This window comes from Protomyctophum bolini (genome assembly GCF_963924005.1).
Source record: "Protomyctophum bolini genome assembly, chromosome: 24".
Classification (NCBI taxonomy): domain Eukaryota; kingdom Metazoa; phylum Chordata; class Actinopteri; order Myctophiformes; family Myctophidae; genus Protomyctophum; species Protomyctophum bolini.
The window spans coordinates 20,727,705-20,747,778 of record NC_137885.1 but is presented as its reverse complement, the minus strand read 5'-3'; the positions used below and the strand labels follow the sequence as shown (position 1 = coordinate 20,747,778).

The window sequence follows — 20,074 nt, the reverse complement described above, 5'->3', positions numbered from 1 at the left end:
TTTTAAATTTTAATAGCTAAAGCATAACATGATGCTAACCAAAAGGGGTTCCCGCTACTGGTGTTTCTAGCGTAGTATGAATATACGGTGCTCCCAAACGTACACAGTGCTCAGGTGGATTCATCCCCTCACTGATGTCAAGCTACTTCCCTTCTTGACGAGATGGCACCCGAATTTACAGTGAATTTGTTATGAAAAGAAGTATACAGTTATTATGAAGGTCTAGCACGTGGAAATGCAATCTACAATCACCCTTATAGCTACTTGATTCCCTACCGTAGACCACTATCGCATTCTCAAATACATACTGTAGCTTGCGTCATCCCTTTGATTGAACATTGCATCCCTCACAACGTAATGCGACAAAGGGTTTTAGTGGCCAGGATGCAGCATAGAGGCAAGCAACAGTGAAAGGCCAGAAAGAGAAGGATTAACAACATGAACAAGGCTTGGTTGTGAGCCTGTGGTTTTTCCTTTTCTCCCTCGCACCCGTTACGGAGCGCCATGCCGAAGTGGGGCCGGCGGGTTTAGCCCTTCTATTAGCGTCCGAAACACGGACAACACTGTCTGTGTGTGTGTCGCAGTTGTCTGGACACCGCACGGATATATCTGGGTCTCCAGTTGTCTGGACACCGCACGGATATATCTGGGTCTCCAGTTGCTCTGGCCTTCTGGGAAGTCATTTCAAGTCATTTCCCAATGAAGATGTGTGTGTGTGTGTGTGTGTGTGTGTGTGTGCGTGTGCGCGTGTGTGGAAAACAAGCAAAGAGGAAACTAGAATCAAAGCAGGCGGTAGAAGAGAGAGTGCCGGGCCAAGGTTCACCTCTCTGATAGGCTGGGGAGGATGACTGACAGGCTCGACGTGCCTATCAGGCCCCGGGCTCTCCGCCTGGGGGGGCTTAGAGTCAGCGGGGGTTTCTGGACATGTCTGGGGGCCAAAGGGATCGGGGCTAGTCGGGGGCGGGGCGGGGGAAGCGGTCTCACAAGAGTCTGCCTTCTCCGGTGCCGGTACCGCAGCCGGGGCCGGGCTCTGGGCCGGGCTCTGGGCCGGGGCCTCGGCGGCATCGGAAGAGGCCGCCTGGGGGGTCTTAAGGGCCTCAGGGGGACCTCTCGCAAGAGGGGCCGGGCTCTCCAGCACGTGAGCTTGCGGCGTGGCAGCGAGGGCTCTGTCTGGGGGAGGAGCCGCGGGGGTCTGTGGGGGTTTGGCGTGGCTGTCGGGGGCTTTGCCGCATGGCGGGGCTTTGGCGTTGTCGGCAGGTTGGCTGTGGTGCTGCAGAGACAGCAGGTACACCTGCTCCTGCTGCAGGCGCTTGTGCAGCCGCTCTGCCTTCCTCTGCTCCTCCAGCTCTCTCCACTTGAACTCCTAGTGCGGAGGTCAGAGGTCAGCAGAGTGGGTGGGTGTGGAGGTGGTGATGTAGAGGATGAAGAAGATTACTGTACGGACCCCCCCCCCCCATTGTTCCACACTGATCATGTGCTATCCATTAGTCATAAACCTTACTTTGCATTTTGATTTGTTTGAATAAAGCAGTGCATTTCTATATGAGGGACTACACTGCCCTAGTATAAAGCCGTGCCATAAACTACATGAACTCTTAAAGCCATGTTTAAGCCATAGTTACTGCACTTACTAGCAGTGGCGGCCATTTTGTGAGTCCACCGATCCAGAGCCCATTCATTTTTTATATAAATTATATAAATATTTTTGGAAATCTCTATGAGAGAAAATGAATGGGTGGAACCAAAATGCTATGCCCTATACTTTATACTGTAGGTTTAAACTGTGTGAAGTCTTCCAACAAAGAGGCTACCAAATCATTCTAAAAAGGACCATACCGCTGGTATTGCATGTTTAGCACATGGACTATTAGTCTAAGGTATATTGGAGATTAATGTTGATGGTTTTACAAAGCGTACCATTGTTGTTTTTAGTAGCTGCGGGCGTCAGTCTAAAGAACGTATGTTCATCACACTCAGTTTTCCTCAAGATATTTCTTCAGAACGGTATGGAAATCAAGTTGCAGAGACTTGACTTGAAACTCTGCTCGAGGATGGTCATACAACACAGTGGACATTTGTGTCACCACCTCTGCTTGTCCGAGTCACGTTATGGTTTCACTTTAATACAGTTCACACGCACACAAAGTCTAGCTGAAAGAGAAACACTTGTTTTGTGATATTCAAACAAAAACACCCACGGTTTCTTTACCGCGACAGAAATGACAGAAAAGCAGAGTGGTTTAACCAGGGTTTATCACATGAGTTTGAGTGATATATAAAAAAAAACAGAAACGGTATGTTTTGGAAAACTGTGGGCAGTTATGTAAAGGTTGTCCCGCAACATGCCTATTTTGGTCACTTTCTTCTTGGCGAAACTATACATTCAGTTTTAAATAGCTGTGTTACTGTGGACACATCCAACAGCTCATTACATATCTGTTGTTGCTGTTGGGCAGAGACCTCTTATCTCCATAGTTCGTTTTGTGTAAAAAAGGGCCTACAACATACTTGATCACACTACAGCATCATCCCACAAAAGCATCAAAAGTAGCAGATCTACAAGCAGCTCATCACTTGTTGATCTAGCTGCAACTTTTGTTTTAGAATTTGAATCCTGAAAAGTTTTGGCCATATTGGAAACAATATACTGGTATGGACTTTGTCCCCATACCTACCTAAGCCAGTCTGTCTGCTTTGTCAAATGGAAATGGAAATGCTTTTAAGCACGTCTTCACAAACACTGTAACAAAGACACGTCGTTTTACACACGTGGGTTAAATAGATTATCAATAAATTACCTTTGCTATGCATTTCCTGGTTGTTGAGGTGCATTCACATTAGGGCACGACTATTCTATTATAATTCTATTATTTTGAGAGACGGTTCCATTTAGTCTTTGGCCGTGAAAAAGGGTGGTCGGAGAAACATGTTGTTGTCGTAGTTTGAGTCGCCAAAAATAACACAGATCTGTTCCCCTTTTTGACAGAAAAAGCTGAAAATAGAAAGGCCCACAAACACATCCTCGCTTATTTTGTAACATAAACCCGTGGCAATGCGTCTCCAAGCATGTTGTCAATCAATCAATCAATCAATGGGCTAAACATGCTGAACCACGGGTACGGTCCTCTGAAACTAATGAATTTGGCACCAAAAACAAAAGAACAATCAAATATGCCGAGTTTACACAACTATTGCAAAACGTAATGAAACGCAGACCAGGCAAGACAATGTGATGACTGACACACGCAAGCACACACACGCACACACACGCAGACTCAGACCTCCCCGACCTGTAAAGAAAACGCTCCGTCTGAACATTTCCTGATGGGTTCATTGAGACCAAAATATATGTCTTTTATAACATGACTTTCTGTTAACAGCAATCCTGCAGTCATAAACACACAAAGGATCTTTTAAGGAACAAAATGTATATGTTACTTTCTGTGGGACAACAAATTAATTAAACAGGCAAGTTTCTTTGGACAAAATAACACAATGGGTTGTGTTTCAGGACGAATAAACATGGTATGGTTTATGGAAGAAAAAATTATTGTGAAAGCAGCATTGGTGTCAGCGTGGATTAAATGAAAGAAACATTGGCTGCTCTCTCCTGAAACGAAGAGTAGGTTGTCAACACCACTATGTAGGATTTGTACTGAGACCCCCACAGGAGAGAGAGAGGGGGGGGGGGAGAGAGAGAGAGAGAGAGAGCGAGAGATAGGCTTTTTATCGACTCTTTTATGTCCAAGCAAGCTCCGTTAGTTTCTAGATTCCCAGAAACAAAATCAAGGAAGTACCGTTCCAAAGCAAATGCTGCCTGCCGGGGGAAAGGTCTTTCATGGGTTTCTTTACACAAACCCACAAAACACCTGTGCGTGCGTGCGTGCGTGCGTGCGTGCGTGCGTGCGTGCGTGCGTGCGTGCGTGCGTGCGTCTCACCAGTAACATGGCCTGCTCATGAAGCAGTTGTTGCTGAAGGATCTCCAGATGTCTCTGTTCCTCCTCCAGCTGACGACGGATGTACTCCTGTCAATCAAGTCAAAGAAAGCGCAACGATTGGCAGGAAGACTCTGAAAACGTTCCCAGGACAGGGAATGTTTGTTTTTCGCCTCGCCGGTTAGCTGTCAAACTGGAGACAGGTTTACCATGGTGGACTCACACAGTGACAACAGAGGCTTTGACATTCAGCCATCCAAAATAGTAGTGTAGACATGTTTTTTGAGTGGTGCAACCACTCCTACATTAAACCAGCAATGTCCGTGTCTACCTACCTACCTATGTGTCTACCTATGTGGCCATGAGCACGAGTATATGACTTATTAGTACCAGTAGGGGGCGCCAGAAACAGAGAGAGGGATAGTGCTGCTAATGAGAGAGAGAGAGAGAGAGAGAGAGAGAGAGAGAGAGGTGGGGGAAGGGGGGGGAAATTGCACCACTCAGTCACACGGGTGTGATTTTATTCACTGAATGATTGACTCCACTCCTGACAGAAGCAATGACAGATACATTAAAGTTTTAATCTGTATTAGCTTGTATTTATTTTGCTCTGATGTGCACACAGGGGGGGGGGGGAGCTGCTATGGGTTAAGTGTCCAATATATTTCTACTGTATATTCCAAATGGCATATTCGGTAAAAGTCTTTGATAAACCATGTGGATACCTTTTTAGATATGTTCACAACCATCTCAGAATGGGAAAATCCACGTGCCCGCGCACACACACACACGCGCGCGCTGTGTACAGTACCTGCTCCCGGTCATTCCTCCTCTTCTCGTCGTCGGCTCTTCGTCGCTCCTCTTCCTCCTTGCGCCTGCGGTCCATCTCCTCCACGCGTCGCTTCTCGTCCTGCTCGCGACGTCGCTGCTCGCGCTCCTGCTGCCTGCGCATCTCACGCTCCCTGCGCTGTTGCTGTTGGACACAGAGAGAGAGAGAGAGAGAGAGTTTCTATAACATTACAGACATCTCACGCTCCCTGCGCTGTTGCTGTTGGACACAGAGAGAGAGAGAGAGAGAGAGAGTTTCTATAACATTACGGACATCTCACGCTCCCTGCGCTGTTGCTGTTGGACACAGAGAGAGAGAGAGAGAGAGTTTCTATAACATTACGGACATCTCACGCTCCATGCGCTGATACTGTTAGAGAGAGAAGAGTTCTCAAAATCTGCCAGAACCCAACACATACCCGCCTGCCGCTTTCAGGCTGGACCAGGCCCAAAACGTATGCATAACAAAAATAAAAACTAGCACCCGAAAGAAATATTTTCAACTGCCCCTAGCGGCGTGACGGTAAGACGGAAATGGAAGTGAACTTTTACTCAGGTATGCCGTCTAACCTTCCTAGCTGTTGGAAACAGGCGACAATGGCCAATACTCAATTGAAAATCAGCGATCGAAAATCAGCTAAAGTGAAAATCGTATATATTGGCCGTTTTCTATGGAATGGAAGGTTCAATCTGCTCAGTTCAAAGCTTGTTGGATGTGTGACATGTGTGAACCGCCTAATGACACCTTTGCATGTTTTGGGGCCTATAGGTATGGTAATTGTTCGAGCCTCGGGGAGAGGGTGTTGGGTAACTTGGGTTTGACCCCAAGACATGCGCTCTCTCTTTCTGTCTGGCGCATGTGCACGTGCACACAAACACAACACACACCTCCTCCAGGCGCCTCCTCTGCTCCTTCTGCTGCTCGATGCGCTTCTGCCTCTCGGCCAGCAGTTGGCGCTTGTACTCCTCCTGCTCGCGGAGCTGCTGCTCCTGCAGGAGCTGCTGGCGTCTCAGCGCCTCCGACCGCTCCTTGTTCTCCTGCTGCAGGCGGATGAAGTCCCGACGCAGCGTCGACTCTCCTGGCTGGTTCACGATGGAGCTGAACACAATGTATTGTAATATTGACCGTTGGATACAGAGTACTATAATGTCCACCGGGGGGCACTATGGTTAACATGCTCATTTGTGTTTTGTTCAATTGCTATGCCTCGACTCAAGTCTTATCTTATATCATCCATTGCCCAGATCTATAGAGCAGAGGTTCCCAGACTTGCTCATGTCAAGGAGTCAAGGACCCCCAGTTTGTCATGCATTAGTCTACGGACCCCCATTTAATGGCATTTCTATCTCTGGGACCCCTAATTTATATTGTAAAATCAATGTTAATTTAACTCTGGGAGTGTACAAATGGAACCAAATGGACCCATTAAGGTCCATTTGGTTCCATTTGTACACTCTCAGAGTTACAGACCCATAAGGGTCCATTTGGTTCCAAACTATCATTTAGCTGGGGACCCCCTGGAACTCCCTCAAGGACGCCTGGGGGTCCCCGGACCACACTGCTATAGAGGGGACCCCCTGGAACTCCCTCAAGGACCCCTGGGGGTCCCCGGACCCCCTGGGACTCCCTCAAGGACCCCACTGCTATAGAGGGCGCAGGGGAGTAACTAAAAGATGCCTTCCATCCGGCGGACTATTTTACATTTTGGCCAATAAATGTATTTTTAGACGTGAATTAAATAAAAGGTAGACAGTACCTGGGTTCTCCTTCCTGTTCGGGTAGGTCCTCCTCCTCTTCCTCACTGCCACTGTATTCATATTCTGTTTCATCTGTCAATAATAACAAAACTATTCAGAGTGTTGCCACTGAAAATGAATTGGTTCAGAACCCTAAAAGATGGTTCGGAACTGAAAGAAAAACAATAATAAAGTACATCTCATCTCATCTCATCTCAGAGATAAGGTGGAGACAGAGATAAGGTGAACAGAGACAGACAGAGATAAGGTGAACAGAGACAGACATAGATAAGGTGAACAGAGACAGACAGAGAGAGGTACGGTGGACCCACCCTTCTCTCCCCTCTTCTTCTTGGTGCGGTCGATGTGGTCTTTGAGCTGGATGCGCACCTGCCTCTCGTTGGGCTGGTCTCTGATGAAGGGGTGTTTGAGCAGCTGGTCGGTGGGGGGGCGTGCCGTGTAGTTCTTCACCAGACAGCCCTCAATGAAGCTGAAGAACTTCTTGGACCTGGACAGCGAGATAAGGCCACAGGAAAGGAGATAGAAGTTAACACAAAGGGAGATGTCTAAAAAGATACGTGTAGGTACTCACTGCTTTAGTATGCTTTAGTAATGTAAGAATTATCTGTTGCTGTTGTAGCCGATTGATTATTCTTTTTGTTTTACTGTTCACCATATGAATGTAACTGATGGGGAGGGGGGGAGAGAAAGAGAGAGAGAGAGAGAGAGAGATTGTTTTTCCACCACCAAATTGAATTTTGGACATCTGGGGCGACCGTACAGCCGACCGTGCAGCATTTTCACGGTGTAAACACCACCACCACGAAACCTCTGAAATGCAGCCTGTGCGGATGAAAACTAATTCACAACAGAGGGACACGACGCAAGGCCAGGCTGAGAAGAAGTCACCTGAGGAGTGTTGCTTAGAAAACAGGCTGTCGTCGTACATAAAAACATGTTCTAAAGCTCAGGTGCAGCTGCAATTAATGACACGGCAGTTTTCCTTTCCCAGACTCTACTGTGGATCATTGTGAAGAATAATATTCTATGATTTTTTGTCGAGGGTTAGTGACAACGCTCTGAATCGCTGGCAAGGGCACAATGTTTTAACTCTGGCAGTCAATGAGTCATTGACTGCCAGAGTTAAAACACATTAAAACACATTTAGACCAGATTCTACAAACATCTTCTAAAATCGGTAGTTCTCAAACTTTTTCGTGCCAAGAACATGCCCCCCCCCCCCCCCCATCTGAAGAAGAGAAGATTTGTGTTAAAAATCACTTTCAAGATTTTTCTAAAATGTTCACAAATAACAGTACAGGCTTGCATCGCAGCTACGCCGTGAGCTTGTAGATCTGCTATTTTTGAGAACCGTAGTTCTAAAACCACTGTTCTAAATCCTAAGAGTTTTCTGAAAGACGTATGTTCTTATAATCTACCGGCAGCTAAAATGACACAGGCGCTTTGCCGGCGATTGAAAGGGTTAAAACTATAAAACCAATGGCAGACTAACTTCACGTTGTGTCAATAACTGTTAGGGTTTAAAAGAGCAGGACACACACACACACACACACACACACACACACTCACCATTTTTTAGACTTGAGCCTTGGGGGAGGGTTCCTTGGAATGAGGAAGAGTGCACGCATGGGGTGCATGTCACAGAGAGCTGGAATAAATCACAGATAAAAGTTAAACATACCACAACAGAAGCGTACGTACAGTACGTGCACATATCTGCACGCACGCACACGTGCAACATATAGGTTCCCTATCTTTTCAGGCCGCAAACCCCCAAAATAATCATATTTGAACTTGCCTCTTTCTTATTATAATATTTGGCCAATTTGGTATTAAAAAAAGATTGAAGGTCTTAAAAGTCATTAAATTCGAATGTGCAGACTGCAGATACCCGGCATACACTTATACTGCATGTTGGTGTGTTTACTGTGGAGTGAGAAAACACTGTTGCACACTAGAGGAGAAGAGAGGCACTCACGTGGGGCTCCTTCAGCCATCTCGATGGCTGTGATCCCAGTAGACCATAAATCACTCTGCAAGATGAGAGGAGAGGAGAGCCTTCGGTCAGAACCACTCACAGACACACACACACACACACACACACACACACACACACACACACACACACACACACACACACACACACACACACACACACACACACACACACACACACACACACACACACACACACACACACACACACACACACACACACAGTGGTGGAAAGTACTGTACTTAAGTACAATTTGGAGGTATTGGAACTTTACTTGAGTATTATAAATATAATTTGATATACTAATATACTGTATATATCTAAATAAAATCTTTGTTTTAACTATAAAACAACAATTTATGTTGTGAGAACAAAGACAATAGTCCTCACAAAGCATCACAAGCATACTAATACTAGTACACACGTACACGCAAACACGCACACACACACTGACAGACACTGTTTGACTGCTTAATAGAGTGACCAACAAACCAAGCCTTCATCACAGCTACTAAACAGAAGCATTGTGCATCCGACTGTGCATGAGATCTTACTCTGTAGTCGTACGTAGCATCAGGGTTATTTTTTTTATATATATCCCACGGTTTTTGTAACCCATTTTTTCACCCAGTGTCTATTATCTAGCGTAATCCTGGGCGCTACACTCCCTCTGCCAACCTAGGGAGAGCAACGGACTGACCTCATGCTTCCATCTATGCATGAGGAGTCCAAGCCGCTTCTTTTCACCTGACAGGGGGGCAGTTTCCCCTGGTTGGACATAGCGCTTGGAAGGAACACGTTATTCCAACTAGTTCCTTTCCCCTCCATCAGACCAGGTGGAGGCAGTTTAGAGACCAGGATTACTGCATGTTTTTTGTGAGGGTACCTACGTTAGGGGACACGGGGAGAGCATGCAAACTCCACACAGAAAGGCCCTTTCGCCAACACCAACCTAGGGTAAGAGCGCTATGAGCTTGTAGATCTGCAATTTTTCAACAGCTAAAGTTTAAAATAATGGTTAAAGTGATTAAAAGCTAAGGTGGCACAGATGCGTTCCTGGCATAAACATCTTACTCTGCAGTCGTATGTAGTGTCAGAGTTCTAACCCCATCTGAAAATATGTTGTTCCAAGGACCCCCCCAGAAGCAAAGATATGGAGTTAAATATACGTTTGCTGTGAAAGAATATTATATTCAAAGATTTGCACACGTTTCCACAATTTTTCAAAAAATAGCAGATATGTGCTACTATATTCAACAGCTGAAGTTTCAATAATGGTTAAAGTGGTAAAAAGCTAAGGTGACACTAAGGTGACACAGATGTCGTTCCAGGTCTCAGTGGTGCTAATACACACGACGTCTTACTCTGTAGTCATACGTGGCGTCGGGGTTCTCGTCGCAGGCGATGACCTCGGGAGCCATCCAGTAGGGCGTCCCGATGAAGGTGTTCCTCCGGCCCACGGTGCGGTCCAGCTGGGCGCTCACGCCAAAGTCCACTGGAAAGAGAGAGAGAGAGAGAGAGAGGAACCGCCCAGAGACGTGACGTTAGCAAGGTTTTGCATCGCAAACCATGGGTGCCCGGACCACCACGGGTATGGGGTACTATGTACACTGTGGGGAGGCATGAGGTACTATTTCTAGGTAACAAGACAACTCACCCCGAATTTTCCCCAGTGAGGGGTGGGAAAGGCTGGACAGCAGACGGCTGCACTTTCTCTAATTATAAATTTTCATGAAGTACAAATATAATTTATGAAAAGCTACTACAGTGAAGTCTGTTCACAGAAGTTGTTGTAGGATATGTGGGGATCATCTAACGAGGTACCATTTGGGTGGGCAAAACCTTACATATACTAAATTGTTTATAGGGTCAATATAAGTAAAATAATATAGCCTTTCCATAGGAGTATCTTTTTATATTTTTCCAAAAAGAATACAAACAGCCAATAGCATATTACAAAGTTATCCCCCTCACTGGTGAAAATTCCGGGAGGAAAAAGGGCCAAGCACCGGGGTGAGTTGTCCAGTATTCGTACTATGCACACTGTGGGGAAGCATGAGGTTCTATTTCTATAGTCTTTGGTACGACCCGGCCCGGGGAGGCATGGGGTACCATTTCTGTTGTCTTTGGTACGACCCGGCCCGGGGAGGCATGGGGTACCATTTCTGTTGTCTTTGGTACGACCCGGCCCGGGGAGGCATGGGGTACCATTTCTGTTGTCTTTGGTACGACACCGGCCCGGGGATTCATGGGGTACCATTTCTGTTGTCTTTGGTACGACACCGGCCCGGGGATCGGTTGAACCACCTACCCAGTTTAACTTCTGCGTTCTCTGTGAGCAGGACGTTCTGGCCTTTGATGTCACGATGGATCACATGGTGGGCGTGCAAGTGAGCTAGACCCTATGGGAGATAGAGAGAGAGAGAGAGAGAGAGAGAGAATTGAATGCTTCCAGTCCTGTAAGTACTATACTGTAGGTGTCCAGGAGGAGAGGAGAAGAGAAGAGAAGAGAAGAGAAGAGAAGAGAAGAGAAGAGAACTTACTCTAAGTATTTCTCTGGAGATATAAGCGATCCAGTCTTCTTTCAGCTGGTTCCCCTTGGTGTTCTTCACCAGGTCTGTGATGGACCCAGCACCGCAGAACTCCATCACCAGCTGCACCACACACACACACACACACACACCTCGTTATTACAGTACTCCATCCATAACCCCAGCTCCCAAATGCAACGACTTGTCCAGTCTTTACAGCTGTCAGCAGCCTGGACGTGTGCTGAACAGCTGGCCCAGCTTGCTCGCTCTCTCGCTCTTTCTCACTCTCACTCACACACACAACTCACCCAGAGCTGGTCGTCATGTCCTGGTGGACTCTTCTTGATGAAGGCTCCATAGTAGGTGGCTATGTTTCTGTGGTGAGAATACTTCTTCAGCATGTTGATCTCCAGCTTAATCTCCTCCTCTTCATCCTGAACGCATGCACGCGCGAACACACACACACACACACACACACACACACACACACACACACACACACACACACACACACACACACACACACACACACACACACACACACACACACACACACACACACACACACACACACACACACACACACACACACACACACACACACACACAGTTAGGCCATGTTCTTAATCTGTGATTTGTGAAAGGAGCATCCACACTGTGTTTCACTAACAATTAGCACAACGTATAAAATTATGTTTTGGAAGCCATACAGCCACCCGCTGAAAGACATTGCATCGAGGTTTTAACCTTTGCATGTGTTTACATATGTCTTTCATCTTAAACGAACGAATAACCAAAACTAAGCCGTTGCATTGTAAGCTTGTACAGTGACCAACAGGTGTAGTGTAATGCTGATGCAAAGATACAGTCTACCATTTATTTCCAAATGCAAAGATACATCCGACGTTTGCAGCTGCTGCAAAAGATCAAACAAATGGATTGTTCAACTTCCAGATGCATGGCTACAAAGCTACAACTGTAGCTGTCATTTTGTTTAATTCCCCCTCCCCGCCTTTTTTTCACCCTGCTCTGGCTGACAAAAACTTGCGGGAAGTTGCGGTGTCTTTTTGTAGTCCATGTCCATTGTTTCCAATGCCTATAGGTCCAAAAAGGGCACGCAGCTGAGACGCTGGATTGTTCTCCCCCCCCCCCCTCCTCCCACACATCAGTACGGACGCACGACTGATGACGTCAACAACCGTGTGAGCAAATATGCTGTGATCCTTGCATCTTTGCATCATTGCATAATGCCCCTGTGTGAAGTGAACGCAACATTAGCTCGGCCGGCCGGCCAGTCGCGCCCACTCAGCAGCGACGTTGACAGTGATCGACAGTGGCAGGCTAATTGAACGCACGCTGCGAGCGAGTGGACGGCCGTCAGCTTTACATTTACACCACCTATAGAACCCAGAGGAGGGCTGTGTACAGTACAGTATAGGATCCATAGGAGGCACACAGTCAGTGCTATCAGTGCATAGGCTAATGTGTGTGTGTGTGTGTGTGTGTGTGTGTGTGTGTGTGTGTGTGTGGGGGGGGGGGGTTCTTTTGTCTGTGGCTAGAGAGACATCCTCTTAGCGGCGCTCAGCTCATAGCTGACGTTTAGTCATTTACAGGGCATAGCAGTGATGGCCATTTTGTGGTACCACAGATAGAACTGAGAGTGAACACATGGAACCAAATGGACCCTTGCGGGTCTGTAACTCGGAGAGTGTACACATGGAAACAAATGGACCTTTACGGGTCTGCAACTCTGGGTGTACACACGGAACCAAATGGACCCTTACAGGCTTGTAACTCTAAGAGTGTACACATGGTGTGTCTCATGGAAGGACAGAAACTCGCCTACCAGTGACATCCATGGATCCATGGGGAATTTAAGCTACTGTAAACGAAATGTCAGGCTTTCTATTCCTGGAACGTTAGCATGTTGTAATGGAAGCCACCGTTCTCAAGTTAATGAAAAAATGATGTCACTGGTAGGCGGGTTTCTGAAGTGTCCAGTGTCCACAGCCCTTCCTCTGAGACACAGACCGAGTAGAAGGAAATGGTGCCATTGTATCATTGAGGTCCAATTATCAGGACCAATTATATGGACTACCAATTAAGGTAGATTGAAATTGGGTGAAGTCATATTCTGGGTGGGAACCCCTTTTGGTGTTAGCATTACGTTATGCTTTAGCTATTGAAAAATAGCAGATCTACAAGCTCATAGCGCGCCACCGAGTGGCGAGCTACGAGCTTGTAGGTCTGCTATTTTTGAAAAATCAAAGAACGACTGACATAGAAACTAGAAGACATTTGTAGAATCTGATCTCAGGTCAAAATGGGTTAACACAGATGTAGGTTGTCTGTGCGAGCGGCCATGACGCTGCATGACTCGTTCTGGGTTGTTTTTGTCCAAGGCCTGTATAAAACCTATTTCTATAATTAAATGTACTATTATGATTTAACCTGCCATTTTGGGCCACCTCTTTATAGGGGAAAAAATGAAACTAAAACAAAATGCATAATTATTATTATTTTTTAACTTTTTTATTCCATTTATTTTTCACAAATTACAAAAAAGATCTAAAATTGCAGATTATGACCACGGGCAATTCCGCTATAACCTGACTCCGCCAGATGGTGGCAGTAGTGAGTAGTACACTCCATCTGGTCTCTCTCGGGCAGGGACAATGAACCAATCAGCGGCAGCTAGAGGCGGGGTCAAGGCGAGACTGATGACGCATTGAAGCTGTGCCACAGCACACATGCAGACACAACCCTAACAGGACTACAACTCCATATCGTTATGGCGGACGGTATAGCAGATTTTCGCCGCGCTGGTTCTGGGTTCATCGTCTCTGCCTGAGAGAGACCAGATGGAGGTAGGAGGAGGGCACGTGTGAACTCAAATACTGCTGCAATCTGGCAGAGTCACGTTACATCCGCTGTTCTTCACTGAAAAAGACGTGAGAGTTACACTTGCCAGTCGGTGTGAAAACCATTAGGCCATTCTGGACGGGAACCCATGTTGTTGTTTTAAGCATTAGGTTAGACTTTAGCTGTTGAAAAATAGCAGATCTACGAGCTTGTAGATCTGCTATTTTCTTTTTATTGTGAAAATGTGGCACACATCTTTGAATATATATTCTTTGAGAGTGAAAGTTTTTAACTAAAATGTTTTCTTCTGGGGCTCCCTGGAACAACATATTTTCAGATGCGGTTCGGGGGCCACTTACATATAATTCTTGGGGTCTTGACATGAAATATTGAGCACCACTGACATAGAAACATGGGTATTTCACAAAACGGTCAGGATTTTTGAAGACGTCATTTTAAAATGTCGACGTCAGGCCTAAATGGATTAGAGTGTGAACGGTGGAACAGGAAGGAACACGTAATCCTCCTGCTGTCCCCCATGGCACAGGATGTGGTTGAGCAACAGGCAGGTGTACAGTTAGGTCACCTGCCTGTTTGCTCATCATGGAGAGGCTACAGTGCACACAGAGGAGTGGCGGCGCGGGGCGAGTCAGCGCACCGCTCGCACCCCAAGCCCTGACGCACCGCGCGCACTGAGTCACTCCCCAAACCCTGACGCACCGCGCACACCGAGTCACTCCCCAAACCCTGACGCACGACTGTCAACATCCAAGGTGGCCATTCGTCACAACATGTGATGTGACGCACGACTGGCTGCACAGGGTTTGGTTTTTCGGTTCCTCAACATTGTAGCAACAGGGTATATTGTATACTTAATATACAGGTATATATTATGTATGCTATATATTTATATTCATACAGTAAGCCGAATGAGAGCGAAAGACGATTTACTCATTGTGTACTGCGTGCGTGCACGTGTAGACATTTACGTTATGTTTATGTATAAAAAAACATCCTAGTATACAAAGTGCCAGGTCAGGTGCCTGTGTAAGCAGCACATACAACCAAGTACGTTTTTGTTTTCACTTCACACTATGTCACGTATTTTGTTCCGTTATTTTATTCTTCATTTAAAGCACTTTGTAAATTTGTTTCAATAGGTGCTCAATAGTATTATTATTAGTAGTATTTACTAGTAGTAGTAGTAGTAGTAGAACTAGCTGTAGTAGTAGTAGTACTGTTTTTGTTGTTATGTAGAATGCATGGCGATAACGGAGAAAAGAGAACACAGGGTTCTTATGAGGCAGACGATACAAGGGCAAGAATGCTACTAACGACTTGATGCTTTGGCCTCAGCTGTGAACCACTCACTGGGGGCACACACATTACCACCGAGACCGCCGTACGTACGTGCTTGCGTGCAATGTTCAGGACTATGTTGCTCCAATATTATTACGATTGTGCGGGTTTACTGGCCCCCGCTTTTACTCGGCACAACTTCCCATTCTGTGTGTGTTTGTGTGTGTGTGTGTGTGTGTGTGTGTGTGTGTGTGGCGTCTCTGCCGCGTGCGAGTGTGGTGCGTGTTGTTGTCCTTTCATCTCCAGATGGGACCTCCCAGAGGCCGAGGGTCTGCCCGCCGGCCACCGAATGACGCACAGCATCCCTAACCCTCGCCTCCGCTGTGGGTATATGATACAACTCTGGCTGTGTCATGGGGGAGGCGTGACATTTACTGCTCTGCAGGCCGCAACAATGCAGCCACACACACACATGCGTGCACGCACACACACACACACAACGCCCCCACGCTGGACCACTAAGCGTTTTTTGAACGCGAGGAGGAAGGGAAGTGGAGGATGGGGAACAACGTCTAGAAAGATGAGTGTTTTGGCTGTCATGCTCTCTGAGGCCCCATACACACATATCAAACACATGCTCTGTGTCTTGTCTGTGTTTAATGGCTGACACAATGCTTTTCCAATGGGAGTCACATGGTTTGACCAAACATTTCAGTTTGATGGGCAGAACACAGCCATCAAACACAAATGTTTGGTCAAACCATTGGAAAAAGCATTGAGGCGGCCATCAAACACAGACAGAACACAGAACAAGATGGCCGTCCCGTAACACAGTGTTTACCATAGGTCACATACGGTAGGACCATTCATCGCCGTTGTCGCACAGAAAACATGTATATCTCCATATTTTAAATTGTTTTCAACTCTGTGTGGCGGTCAATATCGGACACAAACATTCTCCTGTGTGTCTACATACGATGTGTGTGTGTGTGTGTGTGTGTGTGTGTGTGTGTGTGTGTGCGTGCGTGCGACCATCCTACCTCTGTGACATCCATGACCTTGATGGCGGCCAGCTGTCCGGTTTTGACATGGCGCCCCTGTGGACAGAGAGAGAGAGAGATGAGCAAACTGACCATTCATTCCGATATCATTCCCCCCAGATTCAGCACAAACCCCTGCACTGTAGTTTTTGCTAACTTATTCAAGAGAGAGAGAGAGAGAGAGAGAGAGAGAGAGAGAGAGGCATTGTTTTCACAGTGGTTTCATGGCAGTGTGTGCTTTGCCTAAATTGAACTATGGTGAAACAAGAGGAGAGAGAGGGATTAAGCATTAAGTAGAGGAAAGAATGGAAGGCAGGCTGAGACAACGGTAGCTAAAAAGACTGTGGGAACAAAGCACGCATAGTTTTTACAGGCCAAGACCTCCTAGCTGAGAGAGATGAAGCAGGGACCCCTTAGCTGGGAGACAGATGAAGCAGGGACCCCTTAGCTGAGGGAGAGATGAAGCAGGGACCCCTTAGCTGAGAGAGAGATGAAGCAGGGACCCCTTAGCTGAGAGAGATTTCTTATCTCCCTTACTCCAATTTAACCTCCTCCAATCTACTAGATCAGCCGATCTACTAGACTAGACTAGACGAGACAGCGACAGAGAGACAGACAGACAGACAGACAGACAGACAGACAGACAGACAGACAGACAGACAGACAGACAGACAGACGGACGTTCCCAGGCTCTAAGTCTACACCATCTTCCACAACATTCCCAGAATGCAGTGCGGCCCCCCAGCAGCACCATGCGGCCACTCCTTCCTCCCTTCCATAAACACCAGGACAGAAATAGAGTCACAGTGCTGTCTCTCTTCCCCCCCCTTTGGAGGAACGGGTGTGAGCGGGTCGGGGGGGATTCCCCTTCTCTCTATCTCTCTCTCACTGTTTACACAGCAACAGTGCAGTCAGTGGATGAAGAGCCACGGTATATAACGCTCAACCGCCGCAGACTGCAGCAGCTGCAGGAGAGTCTGACTCTCAATGCTTCTCAAACTTCCACAGGTCTCCCCTTACAAAGGAATAGTTCGGTAAACTCTCCCCAAGTTGACAGAGGAAGAGTAGCGCATAGGACTACATTAGGAAATTAGTATCTCCAAAAAGCAGCCACACAACATAATCCATATACATTTAAAAGGCTTAGTGAAAATAGCACTTTGTGTGTGCGGGACACGGTAATAAAAAATAAAAACAATCACATCAATCAAAATCAATCCAAACATAGGCTATCACTGTACGACGAAAGCGCTCTCCAAAGGCACTCTTTTAGCACATTAGCTGATTCTAACAATGGGCTATATATATAACGTCTCCATAACTCCACCATACGTCATCATAACTCCACTCCATATTTCATTTATCCATTTTATGATCTGTGGAAGAAGGAACAAGGAAGGGAGGAAGAAACCTGGATCTGTGGAGACAACAAATTCATCTTTGAGTCTTGAGCTTTAAAAGAAAGTGTAGGAGCCACGAAGGATGCAGACATGCAGTGCCACATGCTGAATGACGTCTCTGTCGGGTGGAAACCTCATATGTCCAAAACACTTACTTTTCAGGATTCAAATCCAAAAAGCATCAAAGGTAGCAGCCAAATAAAATAATCCATACATTTATAAACTAAAAAGGCTTAGTGAAAATAGCACTAAGCCTCCACAAGCTCAAAACACTTCGCATTTTGAGCTCGTGGATCTGCTACTTTTGATGCTTTTGTGTGACGCATGTAGGATGATCAAGTAGGGCTTTAACCCATTCTGACCTGAGATCAGATTCATACGAGGTTTCCACTGGGACACACACTGGTCTGATGAACCCATTCTGACCTGAGATCAGATTCTAAAAATGTCAGTCGTTCTTCGAATTTTTCAAAAATAGCAGACCTACAAGCTCGTATCGCGCCACTCGGTGGCGCGATATGAGCTTGTAGATCTGCTATTTTTCAATAGGTAAAGCATAACATGATGCTAACACCAAAACGGGTGCCCGGTCAGAATGGGTTAATTTACCAAAAAGATAAACACAAAAAGTTAGAATAGAATAAGAGCCACTGACTGATCCCCTTTTTTTCTATTTTTAGAATTTGGAGAGAAGAGGTTTCTGCCTGACAGCAACAACATACTGATCCCACACATGCTCCCATGAGGTGCACACATGTACACGCTCTGGCACGCACGCACGCACGCACGCACGCACGCACAGAAAGTGAATGGATTATTAAGGCCATTCTGCATCAAGGCTGGTGACATGGGAGACAACTGCACTATGCTTTTAGAAGCATGCTTTTAGAAGCGACATGGGAAACGTCTCATTCTACTGCTCCGCCACCAACATGTGGAATGTCCTGAGAGACACCATCCATTGAATGCATGTGAATCGCTGGTTTACATGGACTATCGCTGGACTACATGGAACCACAATGGAAATAAGCTCCCAGGACTTTTTTGTGTGTTATCCTTTTAGCTTTATTAATGTCTTAGTGTACCATGTGCCGTTTTAGTCAGTTTTAAGGTCCTTTCAGGCGGGGATCGGGTGACGCAGGCGGGTGAAGCAGGCGGTGACGCAGGCAGGTGACGCAGGCGGGTGAAGCAGGCGGTGAAGCAGGCAGGTGAAGCAGGCAGGTGACGCAGGCGGGTGAAGCAGGCGGTGAAGCAGGCAGGTGACGCAGGCGGGTGAAGCAGGCGGTGAAGCAGGCAGGTGACGCAGGCGGGTGAAGCAGGCGGTGAAGCAGGCAGGTGACGCAGGCGGGTGAAGCACCCCCCTCAACTTCTCCGCGCGTCCGAAATAAACACACGCCTCTCATTGAAAATGAATTACTAGGCGCGTGAGTCGCTTCCCTGTCTGAAAGGACCTTTAGTCATCGAAATCAACACTGCAACGCTCCCGGCCAGGTGTGACCAGGTGTAGTAGCTACTAGCTACGTAGCTCTGCTACTGGTCCCAGTAAAGACACCTGAAGACATGAGACAACAACGGCCATGGGACGGGGCCAACTCTACTCCATACCGTGCCAGTGATTGTGTCCATTTATTTTAATTAGCGATGAAATACGTTTTATTGGGAGGAATTAAGCTGCTTCCACATCTGTTCATTACATCCCATAAATCTACTATGAAGCAGGCTGTTGTGAGGAGACCGCTGGCAGTCAACCATGAGTCAACAATACATCACCTCCTGAATTTCTTTCCCGAAAACAACCTACAAGCTACCACTGGATAAACTAGCCAAAGCAACCTCACCTCCTGAAAGGTCCTACGCGGGGAGGACCCCTCTGTGTAGGCGTGGCCCCCAGAGAGCTTATCTATCGAAGGCGGTGATTCTCAACCATTTCAGGCCGTGACCCCCAAAGTAAATAAAGTGTAGGAGTCGAGGCTTTACATTTTCTTTGACTCGGTTCCACAGATAGATTGATAATATACAAAGCTCACAACATCCTCAGCATAGTATGCTCAAAGTTGTTGCCTAGCTCTTTCTTTTATTATTTGACAATTTGGCCAATGTTTGACCAGTGTATATAGTTGAGGCATTCATGACCAACGTATCGCTCGCACCGGACCGTCAAGGCCTTATGAAGCCAAAGAACACCCATACGCAGCCAGAACTCCCGTCCAAGCTAGAGATACGAGAGGCTGCGGTGAAGGCTGGGTGCCGCTATGTGTAGGTGTGCTATTCTTTTTATCTTTGCCGTGCAGTATACTAGACAATCCAATACAGGCTTTTTAACTCGTTCCACAAGAGTGCCATGACATTATTACCCTTTTGTCATTTAACTGTGTCACCCTTGTACCAAAGAGCACCTTGATTTATGATTTTTACTTTGCCAAAA

The 20,074-nt window shown here is 46.6% G+C and overlaps 1 protein-coding gene across 7 annotated transcripts in view; it reads right to left on the bottom strand.

Moving 5' to 3' along the window:
- Positions 1-20,074, bottom strand: part of LOC308311889 (mitogen-activated protein kinase kinase kinase kinase 4-like) — a 63,139-nt gene that overhangs the window by 30,672 nt on the left and 12,393 nt on the right. For 3 of the 7 annotated variants that reach the window (XM_080758667.1, XM_080758669.1, XM_080758668.1), the window contains exons 3-15: positions 16,250-16,306; positions 11,357-11,482; positions 11,061-11,171; positions 10,829-10,919; positions 9,882-10,012; positions 8,500-8,554; positions 8,091-8,169; positions 6,833-7,008; positions 6,521-6,593; positions 5,652-5,862; positions 4,747-4,908; positions 3,939-4,025; positions 824-1,363 (exon numbers count right to left, since the gene is read on the bottom strand). In XM_080758667.1, the coding sequence (XP_080614793.1) occupies positions 824-1,363; positions 3,939-4,025; positions 4,747-4,908; positions 5,652-5,862; positions 6,521-6,593; positions 6,833-7,008; positions 8,091-8,169; positions 8,500-8,554; positions 9,882-10,012; positions 10,829-10,919; positions 11,061-11,171; positions 11,357-11,482; positions 16,250-16,306 (1,899 nt within the window). The remainder of the gene's footprint in view (positions 1-823; positions 1,364-3,938; positions 4,026-4,746; positions 4,909-5,651; positions 5,863-6,520; positions 6,594-6,832; positions 7,009-8,090; positions 8,170-8,499; positions 8,555-9,881; positions 10,013-10,828; positions 10,920-11,060; positions 11,172-11,356; positions 11,483-16,249; positions 16,307-20,074) is intronic. The other 4 variants (XM_080758670.1, XM_080758673.1, XM_080758672.1 and 1 more) reach the window with 2 other exon arrangements.